This window comes from Taudactylus pleione, unplaced genomic scaffold (genome assembly GCF_031769625.1).
Source record: "Taudactylus pleione unplaced genomic scaffold, aTauple2 ptg000354l, whole genome shotgun sequence".
In the NCBI taxonomy this organism is placed as follows: Eukaryota; Metazoa; Chordata; class Amphibia; order Anura; family Myobatrachidae; genus Taudactylus; species Taudactylus pleione.
Genome location: NW_028284755.1, coordinates 2174323 through 2201559, shown reverse-complemented (window position 1 = coordinate 2201559; position 27237 = coordinate 2174323). Strand labels below are relative to the sequence as shown.

The window sequence follows — 27237 nt, the reverse complement described above, 5'->3', positions numbered from 1 at the left end:
AACTAATTTAACTTTATTTATAACGTGTGTTTCATTATGAACAACTGCTGACTTTGATTACAGAGTGCAAGTTACATGTCACTTCCCCATTTTATCTGTGCAATGGTAAAGCATACTGTAGTTGACAAAAATCCCTAATGGCGCTTACACACGGTCAGATAAGATTTCAGATTTTAACGATAACGATCCTATCGTTAAAATCTGACAGCTTCTGGCCCCTGCAAACGATGGTCGATGCGCGGCCACGTATGGCCGTTATCGACCATCGTCCGTAGTCCGTGCAAGCAGGCAAACCTGGTCGATATCAGGCCTTGTGTTTGTTGTGGACCCGGGGTGGAAACAAGAGTAAATACCTGAACAAGTTTAAACTGAAAAGTAAGTTGTTTAATGTGGATGTTGGTAGAAATGAACAATAAGATAACTGAAGTCCAGTAATAACAAACTAATAACTGTAGCAGGAGGAAACTGTAATAAGTGTCCAGCACGGTGACAGAGATGAATAAGGTGAATCCAGATAGACTGTAAAGGTGAAATGGAAATCCGGGTATGCAGAATAATGGCTTCAGAAGGATATCCGGAAATGTTGTGATGTTGGCTGTACATGAATGGGTTAACTGAGGAGACGGGTTCAGGCAGGAGTGGGTCTGGTGGAAGGTGCAGGGCGATCTCCAGCAGAGTGCAAGGCAAGGCAGAGCGGTGCAGGCTCCAGGGAGCTGAAGGCAGACAGGGAGCTAGGGCAAGCACCGATGCACAGGTCTCAGGGTCAGGAGTGCAGGAACTCTCTCTCACAGCTGACGCTGTGAAACACATTGCACTGGCAGCTACAGGACGCTCCAAACACCCTTAAGTACCCAGCAACAGAACGTGATAGGCCAGAGAGAGCAGGAGACCCACAGACGATCGGCCTGCTATGTCACATGGACAGTGAGATCCGTGATGGCTTCTGTGTGTGTGTAAAAAAAAAAAAACGTGCACCCCATCCCCAAAAGCATAACCAGCCCCGGGCTTTATAAAGCCTGTTCTGGTTCTAAAAATACAGGGGCCAAAATGCATAGGGGCTCCCTGTGTATTAAGAACCAGCACAGGGCTTTGTTGAGCTGGTTCTGGAAAATCAGGGGACAAAACGAGTAGGGGTCCCCTGAAAATTCCAGAACCAGCACCGAACTCTTTCTAGCAGGGGGATAATGCCACAGCCAGGGAAAACCTTTCACCGGTTTCCCCGGCCAAAGCATTATCCCTGACCGCTAGTCAGTCCAGGCCGGGGATCCCTGGGGAGTTGAGGACCCCCCCAATAAAGGGGTCCCCCTCTCCAGGGCACCCCAGGCCTAGACTGATAGCCCGAGGCTATCCCCGGCACCCTATGCCCGTGGGTGCCGGGTTGATAGTGTTAGTGTAAAAATAAAGTTTGCATATTGTCTTTGGTTGTAGAACTACAAGTACCAGCAAGCCTTCCCTGCATGCTGGTATTTGGAGAACCACAAATACCAGCATGCGGGGCATTACGGGCCCGCTGGCACTTGTAGTTCCACAACTGAAGAAATACATAAATAAACAAACATACACCGTGAAAGTAAAATTTTAATATAACATACATGCACACTCACACTCGCACTCACACATACTCACCTAGTATCCGAAGTAATCCATAGGGGTGTACCTGAAAAAAAAAAAAAACATACTCACCTCTCCTATGCGTAGATCGCATCCACTTCTCTAAGTAGGCGATCCAGGGGTTAAACTAAAAAAACGCAAAAAAACCCGATCCATGCCGCACTGAGCAAAGGTATGTGTGTACACATACCTTTGCTCCGCGTAAATGACCGGGACACACGTGTGCTCTGTCAGTGAAGGGGTCGCCAGCCAATCAGGGAGCATCTCCGTCGGAGCAGCTCCCTGATTAGCTGAATGCGGCCATACTGTGACTCCCATAGACTTCTATGGTGAGAAATCCCCATTGAAGTCTATGGTGGGAACCGCTACATCGTAGCCGCAAGATTAATTGAGGTTAATCTTGTGGTTACATCAATGATACAATGTTGCGACTCGTTTTGTCCCCTGATTTTCCAGAACTAGGACCAGCTCAACAAAGCCCTGTGCTGGTTCTTAATATACAGGGGCACCCTACGCATTTTGGCCCCTGTATTTTTAAAACCAGAACAGGCTTTATAAAGCCCGGGGCTGGTTATGCTTTTGGGGAGGCGGTGCACGTCATGTACATATCTCATGGATATGTGCATGTTTCTGTGTTAATCTGACCTGCTCAGGATGTACTCGCTAGCCTGAAGCAGGTCTATTATTTGGGGACTTTTGGTAATCTTTTTTTTGCGAGTCTGAAACAGACACTCTATTACATTGGGCGAGTTGATTGTTTTCAATGTGAAAACATCTGGATGCGAGTTTGAGAATGGAGAGTTTTATTAACTCTGAAAAATGCGAGTTTTAGTGAACAGACACCCTATTACATTAGAGAGTTGTGAAAAATTGCGAGTTTAGCACCAAACTCGCAATTTACCAAAACAGACACCCTATTACATTTGGCCCGATGTGTTCAAATGGTGTAAGATTGATCGTTACGATCATACGATACGGATGCTAATGTGTATCACATTGTACACAGTAGATTGCAATCTTACGGTTTACGATCCAGCTATACAACGGCGGGGACGCGCGTAGGCATCGTAAACATACAGAATCAACACATTAGGTGCATGATTGATCGTTACAATTGATCAAAATCATCCACATCGTGCAAAAAAAATCGCACCGTGTATGGGCCACTTAAGCTTAAAATACAGAATTCACTAAAAGGAACTCTTATGGTGCATACACACGATCAGATTTTTTCTTCAGATATGGACGATAACGATTTAAAAATCGTTCAGTCGTTCATATCTGATGGAAAATCGTTCATATCTGACATGCCTGAACGATGGACGATCAACGATGCGCGTTCCCGTTTGTCAGATAACGATATCTGACATCTGATGGGTTTGCAGTCAGACTTGGACGATTCCATTCATTTTAATGCAGTCAAAAATCGTTCAATCGTTCAAATCGTTCAAAACTTTGGTCAAATCGTCCAAATCGTTCAAATCGTTTAATCGTTCAGTCGTTCATCTGACAAATCTGACAAGCCTGACAAATCTGACCGTGTGTACGCTCCATTTGTCAATCCTCATCGTGTAAATATCCTTTTCCCGACACAAAACTGATAAAAAAACTGCTGCAAACCCCAAACTAGCAATCAGCCCTAGACCTCTAAGCCTAGGCTGGTAGTGGAAAATAGGGGGAAAACGGCTTGGTGTGGGGTAGTTCCTACGCTCTGACCAATCAGCATGGCCCTATTCATTCCTGTGGAGAGTGTCCACGAGTGACCTCTCATTACCGTCAGGATCTCAAAAGGGACAGTTCATGTTGTCTATTATGTTTTTTTTACCACCTACATGGACTGAAGAGGACCTGTCCCATTGGATTGTGTGAGTAATAATAGGTAAATGAGGAGTTTAGGGGAGTGCTTTTTTGTTATTACAAAGACTTTGTAATAACAGTGTATGAGTACAGTCTTTGTTTCGTTATTCTCCGAATGCCATTGTGCCCTGGCAGCATTGCTAGGAACATTAGGCCACTTGTGAAGTACAATGGGCCTGATTTGAAGTTGTACGCTATTGCAATATTTATGCAGTTATTTTGTATTACAGCGCATGCATCTAAGTCGAATGTTGCGTGCGTCCTGGTGAAGGATTTAGTTTCCGACAGTGGGGTACGATTTACCTCTAAGTTCTGGAGAGCATTATGCAGGTGCTTTGGCATCAATCTGAGCTTTTCTTCAGCCTATCATCCCCAGAGTAATGGCCAGACTGAACGAGTAAACCAAGAATTGGAAAAATTCATTAGGATGTATGTTTCAGTCAATCAAGATGACTGGGTCTCTCTGCTACCTTGGGCTGAATTTGCCCACAATAACCTGTACCATGAGGCATTGGGACATTCTCCATTCTTTGTTCAGTATGGTCTGCATCCAGTGTTACCCGAGTTACCGGGCCTTCAGCCAGTATCACTCCCAGCCATACGTGGTACAGTGAATCGATTCTTTAGGGTCTGGAAGATGGTAAAGAGGAATTTGTGTAGAACTTCTTCAAGGTACAAGCTGTTTGCAGATAGGAGAAGGAGGAGGGGTCCGGTGCTAGCTTCTGGTGATAAAGTCTGGCTGTCAACCAAACATCTGAGATTAATGGTTCCAACAATGAAATTCGCTCCCAGATTCATTGGTCCTTTTCAGATCTTACAGGTGATCAACCCAGTGGCATATCATTTGAAACTTCCAAACACTCTAAGAATACCCAATGTGTTTCACGTTTCTCTTCTCAAGCCCTTGGTGCTCAATCGTTTCTCAACTCATTGCAGCCCTCCTCCTGCGATTCCGGTAGACCATCAAGAGCAATATGCAGTGAAACAGATTCTGGACTCTAGGGTTTCTAGAGGAGCTGTTCAGTTTCTAGTAGATTGGAGGGGCTATGGTCCTGAGGAACGTTGCTGGGTCAAGGCTTCTGACATTCATGCGCCTCAGCTTCTGCAAAAGTTCCACCAGAAGTTTCCCAACAATCCATTTGTGGGGTGTTCGGTGCCCACCTCTAGAAGGGGGGATCACAGTGCACCGGACACCAGCTACCACTTACCGGGTCCGGCAGCATTGGAATCTGCAGCTGGCAGCAGGCAGGGAGTCCCCCGCATGCTGGCTGGAAGTGCAGGCGGCAGTGGCTCTCCTAGGAGCGCGCGCGCCATCCTGCAAAGAAATTTAAAGGGACAGGCACGCCAAACATGAAGTCACGTTTGGCGCGAGATTTTAACCTCTTCTGTAAGAGGAAGTCTATGGCACCAGAGTATAGGCTCCATACCATACTCCAGCGTTTGATCTTGACCTTGGCTGTTTGTGACTCCGAATTCGTCTGACCCCTTGTACTGCTCCTGATATCTGGTTCTGACTTCTGCTGCTCCCTGTGATCCGTTTACATCTGCTCCCTGGTACCGTCTCCTCTGTTTGGTTCTGACCCGGCCTGTCGACTACATTTATTCTTCTGCACCTCATCCAGTGTCTACCAGTACCTATAGGGGAACCTAACCTGAGAGCTGCGACCTGTGTGTCGGATGCAGCCAAGTCCATACCTTCTTGCGAGGGTCCCTGATGAATACCGCCGGCACATTAGACTCCGCGCCTCAGGAATAGGTCTAGCCAATTCCCTAAATATGGGCCGCATCCACAATCCGTCCGAGAGTTGTGACAAAGGCATTGCCAGCAACCCAAAATGATTGGTCAGAGTAAGGACACTTTGTTTGCTACAACATGGAAAGCATAATGCTGTATCTTTGTCCAACACTATCAAAAAACCTAAGTATTTTAAAAAATACTAAACACAAAGGGATTGATTCAATATTCTGCTCATGTACTTCAAGCCTATGATTAAGTGTTCCAGTAATATGTACATTAAGATTTAACCTGGTGGGCCTCACTGCCTCTGTTGGTCCCCCAATGTGGGTACAGGTAACACCATCTCAAGATGGTGTTACCCAACAACGAAAAGCTAAACTGAAAATTGAGCCTCTTCTCTGTCTGCATAGCAGACTATGGGACAGGGGTGCCACTGAGGGCGAAGTAGGGTATGTGCCCCAGGTGACAGTGGGGTGGCGGGGGGAAAGGGAGTTGCCGCAGGTGAACTGGAGTTGCAAGGTGAGCAGAGAAGGCAGTCAGCTGCACACAGTTATCCCCTCTCAGGGGACCCCAGGCTCCTCGACCCCTGTCTCTGCATGACCCCGCCTCCATCTCACTGACAGCATCCTCGACTGTACCTGTCTGATAGGAAGCTGCTTGATGCTTCCTGAAGTTCCTGCTTCCTGGAGATAGACGGTTACAGTAGCCCAATATGGAGTTGACCAGTGAGTGGATGAGGGTCTAAAGCTGCATTCACACGTAAAAATTTTCTGTCCAACCATCCAACTAGTTGATTGGTTGGAATGAAAATCTGGTAACGTATGGGAGTAACTGACAATCAGCAATTTGCTCCCAAATTCCGGAAAATGGACAAAAACTGTTGTTTGAACAAATTGTTTAGATCAAACATTTAACAAACTTTTCTGAACGACCATTTTCATCTGTTTTCTGGCATTTAGGCGCAAATTGCTGATCATTTACTCCCATACCCAGGGCCGTAGCTAGGGTAGAGCGACCGGTGCCATCGCACAGGGCACCACAGGTCACGGGGTGCTGTTTGGGCCTGTCAAATTTCTGTTTATTATCATTCTTGCGTGTAGCTTCCTCTTATTTCATCCCCAGCATCTCCTGGCCTCTCCTATCTCTTCCCTGGCCCTTCCCCATGAAGCCATGGCCTTTTTTGGGTGCATTATGTCCCTTTGAAAAATGAGGGGGGCGCCAATGCTCTTTCTGGCACAGGGCACCAAAAAGTCTAGTTACGGCTCTGCCCATACCTTACCAGATTTTCATTCCAACCAAAGTTGGATGGTTGGACAGAAAACGTTTACGTGTGTATGCAACTTTAGTAGCATCCAGGGTGGGAAAGGGTCTGTTCCTGGAAATATTTTTATTTAATGCTGCAGAAGAGATTACTTTTCATATTTGTAGTTACTACACTGAACTAAGTAACTGATTCTAGGGTAGATATATTAAACTTTGTAAATGATACAAGTGGAGGTGTTGCCAATAGCAACCAATCAAGTTATATCTATTACTTTATAGAACGTACTAAATAGATGATTGTTTTCTATGGGCAACACCTCTAACTCGTACTATTAAAATACTTTCCCTCTAGAGTATTTAACATCACTATCCAGCCAGGATAACTGTCTTAATGAATGAAATAGGTAAACTGGGCACAGAACAATCTACACAACAACCAATTAGTTGGAAGCTCTCTCTCTAGCATAATAGCTAGTGTGCCGACTTGCCTCGTCTTGTCTGGTCACATGACACACTCAGGATGGATCACATGACTTGCTGAGAGTGCATGGACGGGATTTGTGTAGTGGAAGACAGCTGCTCTCTCATTGGTACAAGTGTCTCGAAACTAAGGACCCCTGTGATTGGTTACATTAGCTGTAGCTGCCAAGAGCCTGCGGTGTCAGCCCTTCCTCTCTCCACACTTCAGGAAGCTGTGTATGTAATATATGGTGTGACCTGTGCTGGCTGCACTGATAGGCTGGCTGTCTCCTTGTCAGTGTCACACAGCGTAGTACTAGTATACCATAGTGTGCTGGCTACGCTGATAGGCTAGCTGTCTTGTCAGTGTCACACAGCATAGTATACCATAGTGTGCTGGCTGGCTCAGGTCAGGTGTACTCTCCTTCTACTGTCTGGTATGTATATAGTAGTTTTCTCAGTACTTTTGAATTAATAGTAGCGTATAAACTGCTCTGTAATAACTGCAATTAATGTACTTATGTCTGTACTCTCCCACTTACAATGTGCTGAAATATATATAATATGTTTCTTCATTGAGATATATTTCTGCACAGGTATGGAATAGCATGGTCATAATATTTATTCAGTGTTGTATTTGCACGTTTCATGATAAAAGACACAAATACTGTAGAGCTGTTAGTTACATCCTTGAACAACTATCTAAATAAACAAAAACCAATATATTCACAAGTGGCTGATCTTTAATATACAAAGCATGTATTGTTTCCTTGAAATGTAGAGCTGTTTTTTCTGTGTAAAGCACTTTCTTCAAAAATAAATAATTTGTTAAAAGCATGTGATGCCTGTCTGAGATTGTATGTCCTCTCCCCACATTACAATGTACATTTATTTATTCATTTATTTGGTTTTTATTTTATTTTTTTGCCAGTCCCATAATGTGGCTGCTGGTTGCAGTGACCGTTTTAATCTCTGGGATCACAGCAGAATCGTTGGACGTGTCCCAAAAATATAATGGAGATGGTGATTTTATGTACAGTGCAGATCCTGAGGCCTCTATGAATGTAGTAAGTCATTGTTTCTCATTGCTATTTATACAGGTGAAAGTCTCCCAGGAATTATATATTACATTCATAGAGTGTTTATGCAACCACTTTCTGCAGTAAATCTGGCATTTTATACCATTTTTTTTTTTAACTCTCCCATACTTTCTTAATAACTTTGGATGAAAATATTTATTTCAGTACACTACAATCCCTACATTTCTTGCTAAACTTGGTTCTAATATTTGCTTTCTATGTTATAAATACTAACATTTGAAATATATATATATATATATATATATATATATATATATATATATATTATTCTATATCTATCTGCAGGATGCATGTTTACTGTTCAGTTGATCACCACTGAAATATAGGGACATTTTCGGCCTCTGGGAAGTTTGGTGCTAACTCACAAACAAGCTAATGCACAGTAACTCTCGGATAAAATAACATTTTGTATTAATGGGATTTCTAGTGATGGCATTTTGTCTTCGCTTGTTTTCCTCTTGCAATTTACAAAAATAGCCACATTAAACTTGTGTTTCTTGTGAGGAATATGTAGCCAGTGATATATCATTGGTTTCAGTTGGTGAATTTGCAACAACAACAAAGAAAAAAAAAATAGTCCCTATAGCAGTGGTTCCCTTGAATAACTGTGCCCTATAGTATCAGCATTTTATTCACGGCACCCCAAGGCCAAAAATTTCTTATTGCGAAATTTAGAAAAAAATATTAAAATAAGTTAATTGTGTTCAGCTGTTATCCTTGGGGTCAGTTTTGTGGTAGTGGACAGGGACTATACTGTTTGTCCATGTATTTTATAATTGGCAGCCATCAGCTCTGGTTTTGCCTGTCACACTTACCATAAATAATTTGATTTGGTTCTGGACCACCAACCTGTGGCACCCCTGCAAGTGCCCTGAGCCACCCCACTGTGCCACGGTACCCAGTTTGGGATTCACTGCGCTAAGGAATTGTTACAGTAGCAAACAAGTCATATTTGTCACAAGCTATCTACTGGAGAACATGTAAAAGGGAGCAATAATCTAACAAAGTGTGGGATTTATTATACTGTAGGAAGGGTTTAAATAGACACTCTCTGTCTGAGCCCAGCACATGATACAAATATGTGAGAGTCTTGTGATCAAACAGAGAATAGGTTATTTTTTCAATGGGGAAGTTAATTTAAAAAAAACCCACAAACAAACAGTATGTATTGCATTATGAATGGTCAGGGTCCATACGACACGGAATCAGTATGATTTACCTCCCAAGTGCCTAAACCTCCTTTAAGGCCTAAACCTACCCCCCCCCCCCTTCCTCACAGCCTAACCGTAAGTCTCCCGGGGGGCGGGGGGGTGCCTAACCCTAACCTCCCTCCGGGGGTGCCTACCCTAACCTTCCCCTAGCCTAACCCTAACTTCCCCCCCGGGGGTGCCTAACCCTCAGTGCCCCCCCGGGAGCCCCTAACCCTCCTCCCCCCGCGGCTGTCCGCGCACGACTTACCATCGATCGGTAGGCCGGGTGTCGGGCTCCCGGCGTAGGTCTAATGACAGGCGTCGGGATTTCAACGCCTGCCATTTGTACCTTACCGGGATTAGACAGTCGAGAAGCCGGCGGTCGGGATTTCGTCCGTCGGCTTCCCATACTACACATGCATTTGCTTTATGTCATTGTATGTCGTTCACAAAATGTCAGCATATTCAAATGCATTTTGGTGTATGAATAAACAGCTATATGTTTGGAGCTTGACTGCATCCATAGCAAAGTTGGTCCCCGCTCTGCTATTCTAAGCATGATCTTCCCTTTTCATGTGTCAGTCCTTGCACAGAAGATTATAAGACCACCTTGGGAGGGTGGTCTGACATTGCCGGGCGCTCCTCACCTCAAAGATGTAATTCTGCAAATGTTTAAATGAATGCACACTTATTTGTCCGTGTTCCTGGAAAGTCTGGTCATAGTTTCATTTACAAACATAAAATTCCCAGATGAAGTCGCATGTATATTTGATTCTAAGGGGTTATATTTACTAAATTGAGAGTATTTAGAAGTGAAGATGTTGCCCATAGCAACCAATCAGATTCTACTTAACATTTAACTAGCATCTTCTAGAAGATAATAGTTAGAATCTGATTAGTTGCTATGGGCAACATCTCCACTTCTAAAAAACTGTCTTCTTAGTAAATATACCCCTAAGAGCCTGATTGAGATTTGGGAATAGAGTAAAGCTGGGTACACATTAGATGATATTTTGAACGATTTGCCAGATTTCCGACGGATCAGAACGACAAATCGTTTAACTTGTGAAGGGTGTACGCACTATGCGCGCTCCCGCGACGTCATCTGTCGCATCTTCAGGTTGCCCCCACATGCAGCAATTATATAGTTAACGATGAAACGACCAAGCGACTCATAATATATCGTTTGGTCGTTTGGAAAATTGCTCAGTGTGTATGCACTATATCGTTTGTTCCGGAGTTCAAGGGAAATCTGGACGACCATCACATCTTTTACTGGTCATCTGATGTGTACGCAGCTTTAGATAGCACAAGTAGCTTTGTACTGTATCTTGGTAAAACCATATAGCATTGCAGGTTGGGCTGATTTAAAATGTTCAGAGATTTAGATTTGGGAGGGGTGTGTCCAAACTGAAATCTAAATTGCAGTGTAAAAATAATCCTGTCCAGCATTTGTGGGCTACATGCAAAAGCAGCCAGTATTACGCTGCATGAAAAAAATGTATGTAATTGCACCCCTTGCATTGCAACATGGTTTGTCCAGGTATACAGTTATTTCTTAGGCTGGGTACACACCTAAAAGGGGATGCAGTTGAGATGCCGGCCGTCTAAATACCGAAGCCAGAATCCTGCCGCCCGGCAAAATGCAGACGCCGATATCCCGAAGGGGATCAAGATACCGGCATCGGCATCCCAGGCTGCCGAACGTCCAGGGCTGGGTAAGTATGAGCTGCTTCCCAGGGAAGAGGGGGTTATGTTTAGGCACCCCCGGGAGACTTAGGTTTAGGGTGAGGGGGTTAGTGTTAGAAACCATCGGGGGGAGGGTAGGGTTAGGCACCCCACCCCTGGGAGGTTAGGGTGGGGGGGGGAGGACTTACTTGTCCATGTCGGGATACTGAACTGTTGGGCTTCTGGTGTTGGGATATGAACCTACCTCCCCATTCCCTAAAAGATATATCCACAGATGATGGTTGTTCATACACCCTGAACAACCATCATCTGGTCGCGAGTTCCACTGGCCGGGAGTCACGTCTCCCCCACCCTCGGCCTCTGCAGCAAGTGTATGAGCAGTTGGCTGATATCTGCCAGTGTATACCCAGCTTTACTCTATTACCACCTCTGAATCAGGCCCTAAAGCTGGGTACACGCCTAACAGATATATCTGCCGATCGAGTGATCTGCAGATGTTGGTTGTTCATACACACAACAACCATCATCTGTACACTGCCTCTGCTGCAAGTGTACGGGCGGTCGGCTGATCGTCCATACACATGGCAGATATATCGGTCCATCGTGCTATCTGCTGTACAGCAGAGCCGACGCCGATATGTCTGTGAACTACGTCATTCACAGACATATCGCTGGTACACACTTGCCGACGGGCACACACTATATTGGCAGATCAATTGATCTGCCAATATATCTGCCAGTGTGTACCCAGCTTTAGGCTCCTCCATATGTAAATAAAGTTGTGAAATAGCTGTTATCTAAAGGGTTGTATGACCAATGCTTACAGCAAGGATGGCTTCTGTACTTTGTACCTTATAAAAGAATGAAGTCATTTGTTTAGCTGCCAGTCAGCTGGATTAAGGCTTTAGAGAGAGAATTACGGTACAATTGGGTGGTAAATATTGATATTATATATAGCATATAGGTATTCTGTAGAAAAGCTGCACTCCACAGACTTTTAAAATAGTTTAAATCTGTATTAATAGCGACCAATATTTCAAGACCTCTATGGGTCTTTTCCTGAGGGTACATATTTACACTAATTTAAAAGTATGTGGAGTGATGCTTCTTTCTGTCTACAGGATACTGTACCTATTTGCTTCTACTAAAGTAGGAGTGCACCCCGGCCTACTGTTTCTTTTCCAGAGTGCCAAACTTCACGTGTAAAAACAAAAAAAAGGGCTTACTGATAACCTACATTTCCAACTTGTATCCACTAGGCGATTTTAGCAAGCGATTGCACGATAACGACGTCGTTATCGTGCAATCTCTTGCAAATCACGCATGCATCGGGCATGTTTTTGTCGGAAGTAACCATCGATGCTCGTGCATGCTGGTCGCTTCCGACATCTATCATCGCCCATACTTGCTGGTCAACCTGATGTTCCAGTCAGGTTCAGCATGTGCGGGGATGATGGATGTGCCTGGACTTAACAAGTGAACGTTCAGTCTAGGCACATAACTAGATATACAAACGAGAGCACGATTGCAACGTCGTAATCGTGCTCTCGTTTGTGTATCTAGTAGTGGATACCCGCTTTTAGCCAAGTGAAGCCACGTCACTTTTGTCGCATCATAGAGGCATTGTATAACACAACACGGTTGTTGCGTGCTGAACAGCGGTGTGTTCCACCGCGGCACTCAAACCCCTGCGCACGTGACCAGTGTGTTAGCCAATGGGTGCTTCAAAAGAGAGTTGCTATGCAACATGATAAATACGCAATCTCAGTAAAGAAGCAGGGACAAGCGCTCAAAAAACCTGTATAATCCAGGCAAATATCGAATAAAGATGTAAACTGTGCAGAGGCATACAAACCTATTACGTCCAGGGGGTAAAATAAAACCAGGACCTGGCCATAGGGACACAGAACCCCATCTCCAATTATTGTGTTAAAGTACAAGCATATCACTTCTAGCTATACAGAAAGGGTTGTCTTGGTTGATGCACAGTATTTATTAAAATATACCTTTTATTGTTATCTTAAAAATTGTATTGTATTCATTAACAGTCTGTGAGATATTAAAAAGAACAGAAAAAAACGTGTGATTCAAGTTAGAGATAGTGTATTAAAATAGATTGTATAGCCAGTACAAGTCTGTATATATATTTATAAGTGGGGGAATAGGGCTAGAATTATATATTATGTTAGATGTCACATATATACTAGTCAATTTGTTGACTACATCTATTCCCTCCCATCAATGTCATTAGTTGTTCCACATGGTCAGATATCATTAGTATGTATTTATATGTATTAGAAAGGGGATAGTCTATAGATGTATCAATACAATAGGAGTATTCACAATTGTATGTGTTACTCTTATTGACACATTCAAGGACATAGATCAAGGAGAAACAATGTTGCAATTGGTATTATATTCCAGGGAGTCCGACAGCTCTCCTTTCTTCCACAAATGTATACACTGTGTTAATTATCCAATCTTATTCCAAAGTATGTCTGTTATTTATGTACAATGGGAATGTATATGGTGAGAATAAAATAAAGGGTGAATGTACTACATATATCAGGTGTATCTGATTTGTCCAATCGTTGTTGTCTATATATTGGACTTATCACCCTATAGTATATTGAAAACACCATTCCCTGGAATATAATACCAATTGCAACATTGTCTCTCCTGTAAAGGATGTCTTAGACAGCGTCTGCTACAGCGCTGGCCGCGCCTGTGCTGTGGAACGCGGAAACCGATATGATCTGAGGCGGGGGTACATGCGCCCCCCCCCCCCTTCCTTAATCTGGCCTTGCTGCCAGTAGATGCAGTATAAAGACATTTGCAGTTTCTGACAAGTTTTTCATTGTTCAGTATACGCACTCTACATTCATTATTTCTACATCGTTGTATAGTCGGTATCCGGATGGAAGTTCGACATCCAATAGGTCGACACCAGATGATCGACAGGGAATACGACGTCATGGTCAAAAGGTCGACTGACAAATAGTCGACAGGGTTAAAAGGTCGACCGTTTTAAATGGTCAATGCAAAAAATGGTCGCCATATGTTTTTTTAACATACTGTTATGGTTGGGGGAAGGGTTAGGGTTTAGCTGCCAGAAGGGACGGTTAGGGTTAAGCACTAGGGGGAGGGCTAGGCTTAGGTTTAGGCACATGGAGGAGGGTTATGATTAAAAAAAAAAAATGTGTCAGCCATTTTTAACATTCAGCATGTCAGCTTTATTAGAAGGTTTACATACTGTTTTTTCCTGTCATTCTAACCATAACCCTCATTGAGATTTCCTATGTTGACATTTTAACCCTGTCGACATCATAAATGTCAACCTTATGTCAATATTGTGAATGTCAACACAGTGATTGGAAAAACTGTATACTGTTTTTCCTGTATGTAAATAAAACATTAGAGGAAGAGAGCAATGATGGGTAGTAGGTGGAACATTATGGAGCTAATCTGTGACCTTCCTTTAAGCAGAAATGATAAGTTCTTAAGCCTGACTTGTATTAGTTCTCAACGTTTGATGGCTCGTACTGCGGTTATCGTATGTGTGTGTATGGAGGGGAGGCATAATACTTTGCGTGAGAGAAAAAAAATTATACAATGACAAAGTTACAGTATCTCTGTTATTTTTGATTAACATATAACATGCAGAGGAAAAGTCTTTGGGGTATATATGCTCAAGCTTGCAAATATCAAAAGTGGTGTTGCCCATAGCAAACATTCAGATAATATAATTTACTACGTTTCATTTTTAGAAGTTCTAGTAGATCTACCCCTTTGTTGGAGTAATTGCTCTCATTAGGACAGTTTATTGATCAGACCACTGACTTGGGTTGTCAGATGTTCAAAGGAAGTGTGCAGTGAGCAACTCCTGAATGGTTTTCAGAGTAAGCCATTGTTCTGTGTTTTTAGTTACTTATTGGACGTTTTGCTGTTAGCTCCTCCGTAACTTTCACTTTCAAGGAATGTTTTTGTTATAATGCCATAATGCAGTATGGTGCATTCACACAGTCACATCGATGACTGATATTCTCCTGACTCACTAGCCATTATACTGTAACACGCATACATTTCTTTGAGTTGAGTGAACAAGTTCATCTGGTGCTTTGAATTCCTTATGTTATAAAGTGTTGCTAATGCAGTCAAAAGGCTTAAGGGGCACATACACTAGTGATGGATTGCCGCTATGTTGCGATCCCGCAACACAGCCTTTTAGGATCTGTGAAATCCAAAATGTTGGATTTCACTGATTTGCCGATCACGATTTCACCCATCCGAATGATCACGGAACATCGATGGCCACCTGTCAGCATTTCCGATCCCATTGCAGGATCCGGCGATCTGTCGGTAGGTGTATGTAGGGCCTTTAGTTTGCAATCCATTGCTCAGCAAATGGAAGGTACAACCTTACTAAAGTATCAAAGCCAAAAAATTGTTTAATTCCTCCTCACATATAAATTCAACACCATACAGGCTAATGCTATGCAAATTTATTTTACTTTATAAAGTATTTAGGCTGATTTCACATTTTGGATCAATTAGAGGAAGGAATAAAATTATCCGTTTTGCTAAAGGACCTTTTCCTGAAACTCACAATATTTTGTTGGGATCGATTTTATTCTGGTTAAATGGCTAAAAAGAACTATAAAATGTGACCCAAGTTATACCTGTTGGTCCACTTCTGCAGCTATGGCTTAGTTTTCCATTTTTAGTTAACTTCCTTTTAATTATTTACAATTGAATAATATTTTTTAGTGTATAAATAAAATCCTTTCTTTAAGATCCACCATTAAAATGTTAACCAAAGGGGCATCAGAGGGGGCTCAATCTAATTAGGTACAAAGTGGGTGAATTACCGTTACAACGGTATAGAAGCAACATTACTGCAATTTGTCCCCCTCACGCGCACATTTTTGCTCTCAGCCTGTATGTAACAATGTTATATGTACATATATGCAGTATGTGTAGATCTTAGAATACACTATAATATTATTGTGTTGCAGAGTGAACTGATCAGATACAGGGGATACCCCAGTGAAGAATACGAGGTGGTCACTGACGATGGCTATATCTTGAGTGTTAACAGGATACCGCATGGTGTGAAATATCCTTATACGGGTATGTATATTTTAAATGGTGTCATATCACCTACAATGTGGCTAATTAAAGTGTACTTGATATAAAAAATGAACATCTAAATCCGCATTCAAGGCCTAAAAAAATGTTTATGGTTTGTTGGCTACTTTTTAGCTATTGTTGTTTTTTTTTGTAGTCTGACTCCTCCCCTTTTCTGCTGGAAAGTGTCAAGCTTCCGTATGCAAATGAGGGGAGAGCCAGATTTGGCAATATGGCATCAAACACTCTAGGAAAAATCAATCCCTCCTTATAAAAATTGCTCTGGTGGCTGCTACAACTAGTGCCAGGGAAAAAATTATTCTGCTGCATATAGCTATATAGTTTGTTAATGTACAGTCCTGATGAAAAGGTCTTATTTTACCTGGCACTAGCTTTCATAAATATCACCAATTGTCATTTACAATCACAAAGTAAAGGATAGGTATGAAATACCACCGGACCCATGTCTTTCAAATCCCGACGCCGCAAGCCCGGCACCAGTGAAGATCCCGACTACACTATAGGTAAGTACTAACTAACCTAACCGCCCCCCCACTAACCCACCTTTAGGGGTGCCTAACCCTAACCTCCCCTCCCTAGTGCCAAAACCTAACCCCCCCCTACTAGTGCCTAAACCTAACCCTCCATAGTACCTAACCCTAACCCCCCATTCCCCTAGCCTAACCTGAACTCACCCCAACCCCCCAAAGCCCCCCCCGCCACCAGGAGCCCCTAACACCCCCCCCCCCCCTGCGACTGTCCGCGTACGGCTTACCTTCGATCGGTATGCCGGGTGTCTGGCTCCCGGCGTAGGTAAAATGATAGGAGTCGGGATCTCGACTCCTGTCATTAGACCCCTGCCGGGATTAGACAGTGAGGAAGCCGGCGGTCAGCATTTCGACCGTCGGCTTCCTGACTGCATCCCCAAAGTAAAAATTACTATTGGGCATATTTATCTATAATCGCAGTTTAGCCCCAATGATTTATAATTCCTTATTGCGGGAATAAGAAATTTATTATCGCTGCAATTAATTGAAAAGTACATAGATGCAGGGTCATAGGCTTTGATTAAAAAGTAGAGTGGTCGCTTATACCTGCATCGGGTCCTTCTCATTCCTCTCCTGAAAAGTTTGTGCAAATATATCCCTTTGGCTACAGCGCCATTTAACATTGTGTTAGCTAAATTGGAGCTAGTGTTTGGAGTTTGGTATATTATATAATTTCACATGCCCAATAGAAACCTATGGTGGCTATTTCCCTAATAAAAAATGGAGGTACCTCAGTAGATATCAACCCTTCATGCCTTCAGGGGTTACTTACATTTTGCAGGATTCCTCAGAAAATGTCTGTTTTCAGAGGGTTTCCGGCAAAATATTGAAAATGAATAAGCCCTGTATCAAATATGCATGTTTAACTGGGTGTCCATTGCGTGTATAGTGAAGGAGGGATTACAGGTACCTGGTTTTCCACAAAAAGTCAAAATATACTGTCTGGCATATACTGATATAAGATGGGTGGGGATAGCCATAGCGATACTTCTGACCACTGGTGACACATGTATCAATGGATGGAATTCAGTTAGTCGGCATCCATGCATTGTGACATTCCAGAATGGCACATTGTTTCCTAAGGATTCTGCCTTTGAACCTCTATATACCCCTGCCTGTACCTTCTAATATCCTACCTATAAACCTCTAAGGATGACGCTAATTTGCATACGCAGTCATACAGTAAATAAAGACTCCAGACCTAGAATCTGTGGTTCCAAAGCACAAAGTATTATTCAAGTAAAAGTACAGCAGTTACACGCTATGATCCTCATATAATCTTAGCGCAAAGAGATTATACAGACCCAATTACAATTATACATACGCAGCGCTCTCTGGTCCAGATGTTAGGCATCAGCAAGAAATCCCTAGTCAATCAGCATTCAGCATAAAGACTAGGAACCCAGGGTCAGCACACATATTTATACCCCCCAGAAATAAACAACACAATAGAGAAGTTTGTTGCTAATACCATTGGTCCTAAAGGAGAGAGCATATGTTACAAGGCATTTAACAGGTTGATTCAAATAGACACAACCCAGCCTCTAACAACTGGGGTCTCTGGTTTCCTGCCTCATGCAACATCCTAACAGTTGTTCATATAATGTACATTTTGTTGCTTGAAGTCTCTGCGGTCCATAAGTTGAGAATGCATGATGCGATCTCCACACCAGTGGTACCGGAATACTGTTGAAAGAGTACGCATCAGTACAATACCAATCACGGCTTACTTATCATGTATAAAACCTTAGTTACCAAATAATCTTTATTTCACAGCATTTATGCTAAATGAACAAACTTAAATCTTATACTTTAAAGCTTATTAAACCCTTTATGTGAATATGTAATGTGTAAGCAAGCGGGGTGTGATGTAAAGACGCTAGTTAACTTGGGGCAGATGCGTGCGCATGAAGCTAATAAACAGCGTTTTCATACAGGATCTTATGCATTCGCTAATATGCGACTAGTTAACAGCGCAATTGTGCATATTAATGTGTGTATGACAAATTGTGCACTTAAATCTCACTTAAACTAAGTGAACATCTAGCAGTGTGGAATGCTGAGCCTTATAGTTCCATGACTCGCTCATGCCCCAGCAGCCCCCACCCTTTTCAGGTTCCAAAATACTGGTCTTTGTTCTCCCAGGGCCTGTGTGGATGCAAATTAGCACAGCTACAAGACCCAAACCTCAGATAACACTCTTGGCTTTGAAGGTATTTTATTGTAGGAAGCCTGCTAATGGAAGGTGTAACAAACGTCCCTCTTGCTGTATTCGAGCAGGTCCACCTGGAGTGAGAGCAGACGTTATGTCCATGAAGCTTGTCTACACAGGCTAGTTGTCCCGTGGCCATTTGCTCTGTTTAGCTAATGCAATCCAATTTTGACATACTGTACACACTTTATCCAGACTTTACCCAAACTACGTAAAGTCATGAAATGGGCTTTTGATGAATCACCGTAACTTATGGCAATGGTCACAGATGCAATCGCATGATGCTAATAGTAATATCGCCACATGTACTAAAGAGTGAGTTTATCTAAAATGGCGCTTAGGCGGCCATTCGCAAAATTCCAGCTTCGACATCGCAGGTTTTCCCTTGAACCCCAAAGAGGTAGGAGAGCGAACTTGTCATGTTGGCACTACTGTAACTGGCTGATATGTGGGCAGTCGGCCGTTTTTAAAATTATTCGTCAGCATGTAGTACAGAACTGAATTCCCTCTATGGGCCGTATTCAATTAGGCTGCGAAAAGTCGGAATCACGTCATTTTCGCATGTTTGAATTATTCCTGTATTCAATTTCAAAGACTTTTCTCCGATGTTTAAAGTCTTTGAAAAAAAACGGGGATAAGTTTTCACCATGTTTTACATGGAGAAAAAAAGTGCAGAATTAGGGTTTAGGGGTGCAGGCTAAATAAAAATAGCCTGCACCACTGGGAATAGCCCCTAAAAAATTAACTGTGTCAAAAAAAGTAGACACCCCAAAAAAATTATTTTAATTTTGGGGTTAAAAAAAAATTAAAATATGGGGAACAAGTTTTTAAATAACGAAATTAATTCAGGGCGGGGGTTCCCAAGTATGCGGCATGTGTTTTAAGGAATGCGAGTGGTAGCAGCATGTGCATTTTCGAAGAATTTTCAAAATACACTTTAGGGACTTAAAAATATGCTTGCACCCATTTTCATGTACCCCAAATTTGATAGATTTTTTTTTGCAAAAAAAAAACCTAAGTGCTATTTTGCACCCCTTCTTCACAGGCGCAAAAAAGCACCCTGCTGTTGCTATTTTAAAAACCCGACTTCCCTTCAGCAGCCAAAACGGGTACCCATAGTGATCCCCCATGTCTGGACATCTTTAGGCGGGTCCCAGTAACAATTCCTAAAAATTCCCGTTTTTGGCGATACTTGCCTTTCCTCCGGCTCCCGTTTTCGCTGATTCCTAATTGAATACGGGGATAAAGCGGGCACACGCTCGAGACTTTATCCCCGGAAAACCTCCCATGTGGAGTGAAAAGTCCAGCACGGACTTTTCGCTCCAAATTGAGTACCCCCCCTATATGATTTACTAAATAACTGTAACAAATGATGGGAGAATTTTGGAATTCCTAGCATGTTGACACCAAAGGGTGAAATTGTACAAATCTACCATAGATATTGGAATACAAAAATGATCCCATTTATGAAAAAAATATTACTAAACCCTATTTTCAAAGGACTGAGAACCTAAGAGATTGTCTTTTAAATCTTGCTTGAAGTGTATTGAGGAAAAAACAGGAAAAATTTGCCACCAATTCCCATTAAATCCCCCCAATTGTTGCCGGCCTGTCAATTACACTGCGGAAAAAAAGTTGCAGCGAGTGACTACGGTAAAGTACTTTGACGATTGCGCAGTGTGATTTACATACATGGGCAGTTTACCAATAATCACTCAACTTCCAAAACATGGCCCATAGAGAACTCTAGTGTCAAGCCAGAAACCTTCTTTGAGGCACCACATAATGTGACAAAACTTCAATGGCAGATATAACCTGTTCCCTTCAGTATAACGCTGAGTACACACTGGCCAATATATCGTGTGTGCGTTGGCCAGTGTGTACAGACGATATGTCTGTGAATGATGTAACTTGTATGCTGTATGCGACCTTGGGTGTATCTGTGTGCAAAATACTACATTACAGTGATACAGCCGCTAACACTAACGTAATATTTGGCATGCAGTTACACCCGCAGTCACACACACAATATAGGCATGAAGCGTGATTTTAATCAACAGAAACTGCTTGTGAGTCTTGTTCACATCGCTTTGTTAATAAGACGCATTTGAATATAAAAAGTCGCACAAAAAGACACTCTGAGCTACCGAGTCATACGGTGCTCACGCTTTATGTTTAATGCAACTTGTAGCATATAGAGGTTAAATGTATGTAGACACATCTGTACATCAGGTCTATGCCTCATACACTTGCAAACATGTTTTTAACCATTTTTTTTGCTTGTGAAATGTGCATTTGCTATTAAGTTACATTTAAAAAAAAAAAAGTATCTGAAATACAAAAGTAGCAATTGTTGACCCTTGAATAATATATATCTCTAAAACACGCACACAAAAAACAAAATATACGTATGTGCAACAAAGAACGCAATCGGCATTTGTGAGGAGTCTGCAGTCAGCCAACATGAAGTAGTTTGCTAGTGCATGTACACACATACATATAAATACTAGGTATCATTTATTTGTCAGAAGCCAATTAACCTATCAGTATATTTAGGATTGTGGGAGGAAACAGGAGCACCCAGAGGAAACCCACGGAAACACAGAGAGAACATAAAGGGGCTGATAAGTTGGGTGCAAAGCAAAATAGAGCAAGTAACTGTGCACCTGGGTAAAACCAAGCTGCACTGCAGGTGAGGAAGATATAAAATGTGCTGAGAGATTTAGATATGAGAGGGGCCTGTCCAAAATAAAAAATATTTGCTCCCCTTGCACTGCTGCATGGTTTGTTCCAGATACAAAGGGCCCTATTTACTACAATCCGCATTTCAAATGCGGTTGTAGTGTGATATTTGATAGATGTGTATTGCAAATTTAGGAAATATCACAGGAATTTATCAAAAATCCCTTGCAGGGACAGAGCTTGCGATAAAGCTCTTGGCCTGATTCAGAGGCGCTCGCAAAAAGCTAGCGCTCGCTCTGAATCTGGGCGGCTGCTTTTTTTTTTTTTTTTTTTTTATTACCCGGCCTCCTGGCCGCTCGCTAAGCTGTGGGTGACAACCCACAGCTTGTCCCTGCGAATCATCCCCTAAGTGTTCTCACTGTATTTTTTGCAAAAAAATACAGTGAGAAAGTGTCCGCACATGCGCTGCTGACGACTCAACAAAACACCCCCCCCTTCCCCCCGCTCACTGACAGTTACCTCAGTGATCGGGGCTCCAGTGAAATCCTCCCTCTGGGGCTTCGGTCAGGGGTGTGGATTAACAGATAGACAGACAGTAAAAAGGTAGACAATGTCTAGATAGACACCAGATGTTAGACAGTCAATAGTTCGACAGGGTCAAAAGGTCAACGCACTAACGGTCGACATGTAAGAAGGTCGTCGGGATCAAAAGGTCGACATGAAAATGGTTGACACATGTTTTTTTTTTTTTAGCCGTAATCTTCACCCTAACCCTCCCTCCTGGTGCCTAACCTTAACCGTCGGGGTAGGTGCCTGACCCTAACCATCCCTTCTAGTGCCGAACTCTAACTCTCCGGTAAGTGCCTAACCCTAAACCCAACCCTAGAAGAAAAAAAACAACAACTTGTTGACTATTTTTGTATCGACCATTTTCACCATGACATTTTGACCATGTCGACCATTCGTACATATTGACATTCTTACATGTCAACCTTTAGTGTGTCGACCTTTTGTCCCAGTCGACCTATTGACTGTCTAACATCTGGTATCTATCTAGACATTGTCTTCCTTTTTACTGTCTATCTATAGTCCAACACCCCTGGTCAGCTGGTCTCCAGACTCCTGCACTGTGACCCCGGTCAGCTGCTCTATGCAGCAGCTGACCAGGGTCACAGTGCAGGAGCCCGGAGACCACCTGACCGAAGCCCCAGAGGACCTCACCGGGGCACCGATCTCCGGTCTCTTGAGTCATTTATGTGGTTTGGGTTTTTTTTTATTTATTTTATTTTTTTTCCCAGGGATCAGTTTGTGGTCTATTTAGACCACACAGCTGATCACAGTGGCTGGCGGGGTATCGGGGGGAAAGCCCTGGCAGATCACATTTGTTATTACAAGTATGGGAAATACGATCTGCATACTAAAAGTATACAAATGAAAGGGCATAGAGTAGTTTTTCATGAAAGCTACTCTAATTGCCCTTTAATAAATTTAAGTTTAAGTTTATGTGGCACAATATAGGGTTACAGTACTGTTACCTGTGTGCCAGTCTTCATTAATACCCTCCAAGATGTTATTTCTAAAATACATAATTGCTCATTATATTAGTGTTCCCGCCAGGCTGTTTTAACGGGGCGCTGCGACCTGCCCGATTTTAAAAGAATAAAAGGTGCCCTGCCCTTTTAGTGGCGCCCCGCTAAACAGCTTGCCCTGAGCCTTCCCGCGGGCTGGAAAAGTTGCGGTGATCGATCACCGACGAGTGAATAGATGCCGTGTGCATGCGCACGCTTTCTATTCAGCTTGGGGGAAATCTAGCACCTCCGGAAGTGCTGGGCACATCCTTTAGTGTGACCAATTTGAGACGTGCACCTCCCCGGCTGCCCGAGCCCCCTTTTTCGGGAGCACACGCAGAAGCTCCCTGCCGGCACCCCCAGCGCCCTGCCCGCAGTCTAGTGGGAACGCTATGTATTGTCCCCTGAGGGGGACTCTGTAATTTAAACTAAATGGCAACTACAGTGTAGTCCAGCACCTGGTATGCCAGGCTATACAAACCATCATCATAAATACGGCTTTTCTAGAAAACTTTACTTAGATTTACTGTATTTTCAGTAGGAAAACACTTTAGGGACACATAAATAGAGCAACAACAAAATTGACATGTAATATAAAGTAAAATGTTATTGTTTTTGAGTTTCTATAGCAGTCTTTGGGGGAGATTCAGTTGTTAACGCCAGCGGCTGTCAGTGCCAGGTGCCCAATGGAGCAATTCAATTGCTCATTTAGGGGAGAACAGCCACTGGCATCGGCATTTCTGCTCTCCCCTCCTGAGGAGGCTTTCAGAAATGTGCAAAAAGTCTGTGGTTTGGGCGCCCAAATGGCAGATTTGTGCAAACACGTCATGACTGTACTTGGCATACGTTAAAATTCCCCATCCCACCCTGTTCAGCTCATCCAGGGACATGGCAGAGTTTTGCAATAGGTGCAAATGCACGGACACACTGTTCTGGGCATGCACATGCAAATTCAGCCAAGGTACTCTGTGCCAACTGTCATAGTACTCACTCTGCACCAGGCCAAAGGGGGTGATTTAGAGGTGGCTGCAGAATTGCTGCTAATCTAACTATGTTCCACTACAAGGGGTGAAATCTGCATACACTTCTATCCTGACTTGCTCGTAATTCTGAATTCACCCCATAAGTCTGGAGTATTTCTTTTAGAATGCTTCCTGCTGCAGAACCGAATGTGCCTGTTTTCCAGACAGAACTGTGACCACGTCCTCACTCCATTGCACGTCACGCAGTACGTTTTCCTTTCATGCTTTTAGACCGTGTTAGGAAACAGCTGTCTTTTTACAATGACATTCCGACTTGTTTTCCTAAGCACAGTAGCTTGTTGGAATCAGTGCCAATGAAATATATTTTTTATGTGCAGGAATTATCCTTTCCATTTTAAATGACACAGTTTCTTCATTACGTATGTCCTGATCTTTGAGTTAATGAGGTGTGAAGAGTTCTACATTGATGTGGTGCAGTGACATAGGCCTCACACAGATGCTTCATTTGGCCTGCATCAACAGCAGGGTTTCAGCTGTACAAATTTAGCACTCCCATGGCCCAGTACACATCAGAAACATCATACTACATGTAAGAGCCAAGTTTCAGCTAGAGGTTTCCTTGCAGCTAGGACAAGATGTCCATGACCAAACATATTCTTGGAAATAACAGAGCTAAGGAAGGGCATATTTTTGCTTGGAAATGTGTGAAGCTGAACTGGAATACACGCCTTTGTCAAACGCTGACCGTACATGAAATGACTTGAAGGCTTAGAGCAAAGCTGCCAAAATCTGCCTAATGGAAATGTGAAGTCCAGTTAATCTACTCAACCCCTTTTTGGGGGGAGTTGACAATATTGCCAAATGAGAACCAATCTGGTGTAATCAAAACAATATTCAGATTTTAAGTACTTTTTATTTCTCAAGTAACATAAGAGCTTTGAAATGTCTATATTTTGGAATAGTCTGGTCATTGTGTACTAAACTGCAGAACTTGGCTTTTATGCTGATTTACACAGACGGGAACAGCATTATTCCATGTTGTGTCATGGCATAACTTAATCAAGGTTCAACTGACGCTTAAACTTACCAAAAAAAATAAATCCAAACACTGTTCTGTTTTTATATGAGTTTCACCTTTACATCTGCGTCATAACAACTGGTAACTGAAATAATTATTTATTTGTGTTTTTATAACCCGGGCTCTCCACTCTAATGATTGTACAGTATTGTTTTTTTATTCTCTTATGTGATTGTCTAATGCAAATAATAAAGGATGACCGAACGATACCTAATTGCTATGAGCTATATATTGCAGAGTTAATCATTTTGTACAGTTCCATTGTTTGCTCTCTGTCCCTTTTTATCTCCTCCCAGGGCAGAGGAAGTGTGCGTCACATCTTTCAGAGTTGTGACCTGGTCCGTAGCACTCTGAAAATATGACCGCGCAGGCAAAAAGGTGTTCGACACAAGCTCCTGAATTTGCTCATAGGCTGCACAGAGGGCTACAATTGGTGGGCCCTTTTATGCTCCAGCAGTAGTAATCTTCTTAATTACACTGACCCCTAAAAGCCATCAGTGTTCAGCACAAGATAGTGTGGTTCATATTACATTTTGCAGGGGCCACCCAATGGGACAGCAGTCTGAGGCTGGCTTTCACTACAGGAGGACTCAAATCTCATGATCTCTCTCTTAAATGGTCTGTTTTTTGGAGAAGCAATGCGTGGTGGTCAGGGGATACAATTTCTGGAATAGACAGAATCCACAAGACCTATTCTGCCCTTCTATGCTGCACATCGGCAGAGAAAATTATTTCTATATGTACTAAAAGCAATGTTATTAAAATCTTCACGTGCACAAGAGCGACACGCATAACCCAAACAGCCCCAACTCTCTTAATTTATTTCAGCTGTAAAACAGAGCTGTTTTGTAAGAGAAAAAATGTTTAACTTATGCAATTGAAAGTGGTGGAACTATAGAGGTAGGAGGATGGAGTTTAAATCAATGTGAAAGTTAGACTTTTGCAGAGTGCACCTCTAAAGGTCTCCCTGCCTCTATCACACTTGGATTTTGCAGAAGCTGATTTTGTGTGCGTAGGGTAGGCGTCACCTTGATGTGTGATGGGCAGTCCATGAAGGCATTAGGGTGTGCTTTGCAAATGCCCTGCACTGTGTAAGTACTCAGTGTTTTAATGATCTTTTGATTCTATTTGCCAAACCCTATTCAGTCCCAAAAGTAACCCCTTCATCAAAACCTTCCCACATTTATGGGAAATAAGTGAGAAAAGGTGGGTACACACTTTACCGATTATATCTGCAGACTGTGCAGGACATATGTTCTGTATATAGACTGCAAAATTCGTCGTAACTGAAGTTGCAACTGGCCGGGTTATTTACATGCGCCCGCCCAGTTGAGCTGTCAATCACTGCCAGCTTGTGCAGCAATTGTACAGGCGGTCGGCTGGCCGCCCGTACTCTTAGCATGATACCCCAATATATCCACAGTCATATTGGGCATTGGCTGTGCAGCACAGCCAACGCGATATGTCCGCTGGTACACACTTGCCGGCGCACACACGATATATCGGCCATTCATATGAACGGCTGATATGTCGGTCAGTGTGTACACAGCTAAATTCTTGAGCAGAACATTAAGTCTGTACCTAAAAACAGCACTGCCTGAGAGGCAGCTCTTTTACTGAGCATTTAACCAGATGTTATGTAAAATTATTTCACGTGAAGATGAATTGGGAGGAATAGATGGGCCCGGGATCATCATTGCCAAAGTCTGAGGGGTATATTTACTAAAGTGCGGGTCTTTAGAAATAGAGATTAGATTCTACTTATCATTTATCTAGCATCTTCTAGAAGATAATAGCTAGAATCTGATTGGTTGCTATGGGCAACATCTCCACTTTTAATAAATATAACCCTGAGTGTCTACAGCTAGTATGTGTGTGTGTGTAAATGTATTTAGTACATCTTCTAGTTCTGAGTTCTCACAGAAGTGCGGTGCAGTAAAGTCTTGCTCAGTGCTCATGATTTTAGAAATTCTCTATTAAATTCTTGGTGGCCTAATCCATCAAAGAAGATTGGGAAAAAACAATTCAAAAACCACAACCAATCCCCTCCGCATAACAAATTGGGATTGCCCCTGGGCCCCAGTGTGCTTGCTACTATTGATATCTGTTACAAACCACTGGATGCTGCTGCT

The 27237-nt window shown here is 42.8% G+C and overlaps 1 protein-coding gene across 1 annotated transcript in view; it reads left to right on the top strand.

The window, feature by feature from the left end:
- The first annotated feature begins 7206 nt into the window (after nt 1-7206).
- LOC148508593 (putative lysosomal acid lipase/cholesteryl ester hydrolase) overlaps nt 7207-27237 on the top strand; it is a 62794-nt gene continuing 42763 nt past the window's right edge. Inside the window, exons 1-3 of the mRNA XM_088444320.1 lie at nt 7207-7365; nt 7860-7995; nt 15923-16037. Coding sequence (XP_088300446.1) covers nt 7867-7995; nt 15923-16037 — 244 coding nt within the window. The 5' untranslated portion in view covers nt 7207-7365; nt 7860-7866. The remainder of the gene's footprint in view (nt 7366-7859; nt 7996-15922; nt 16038-27237) is intronic.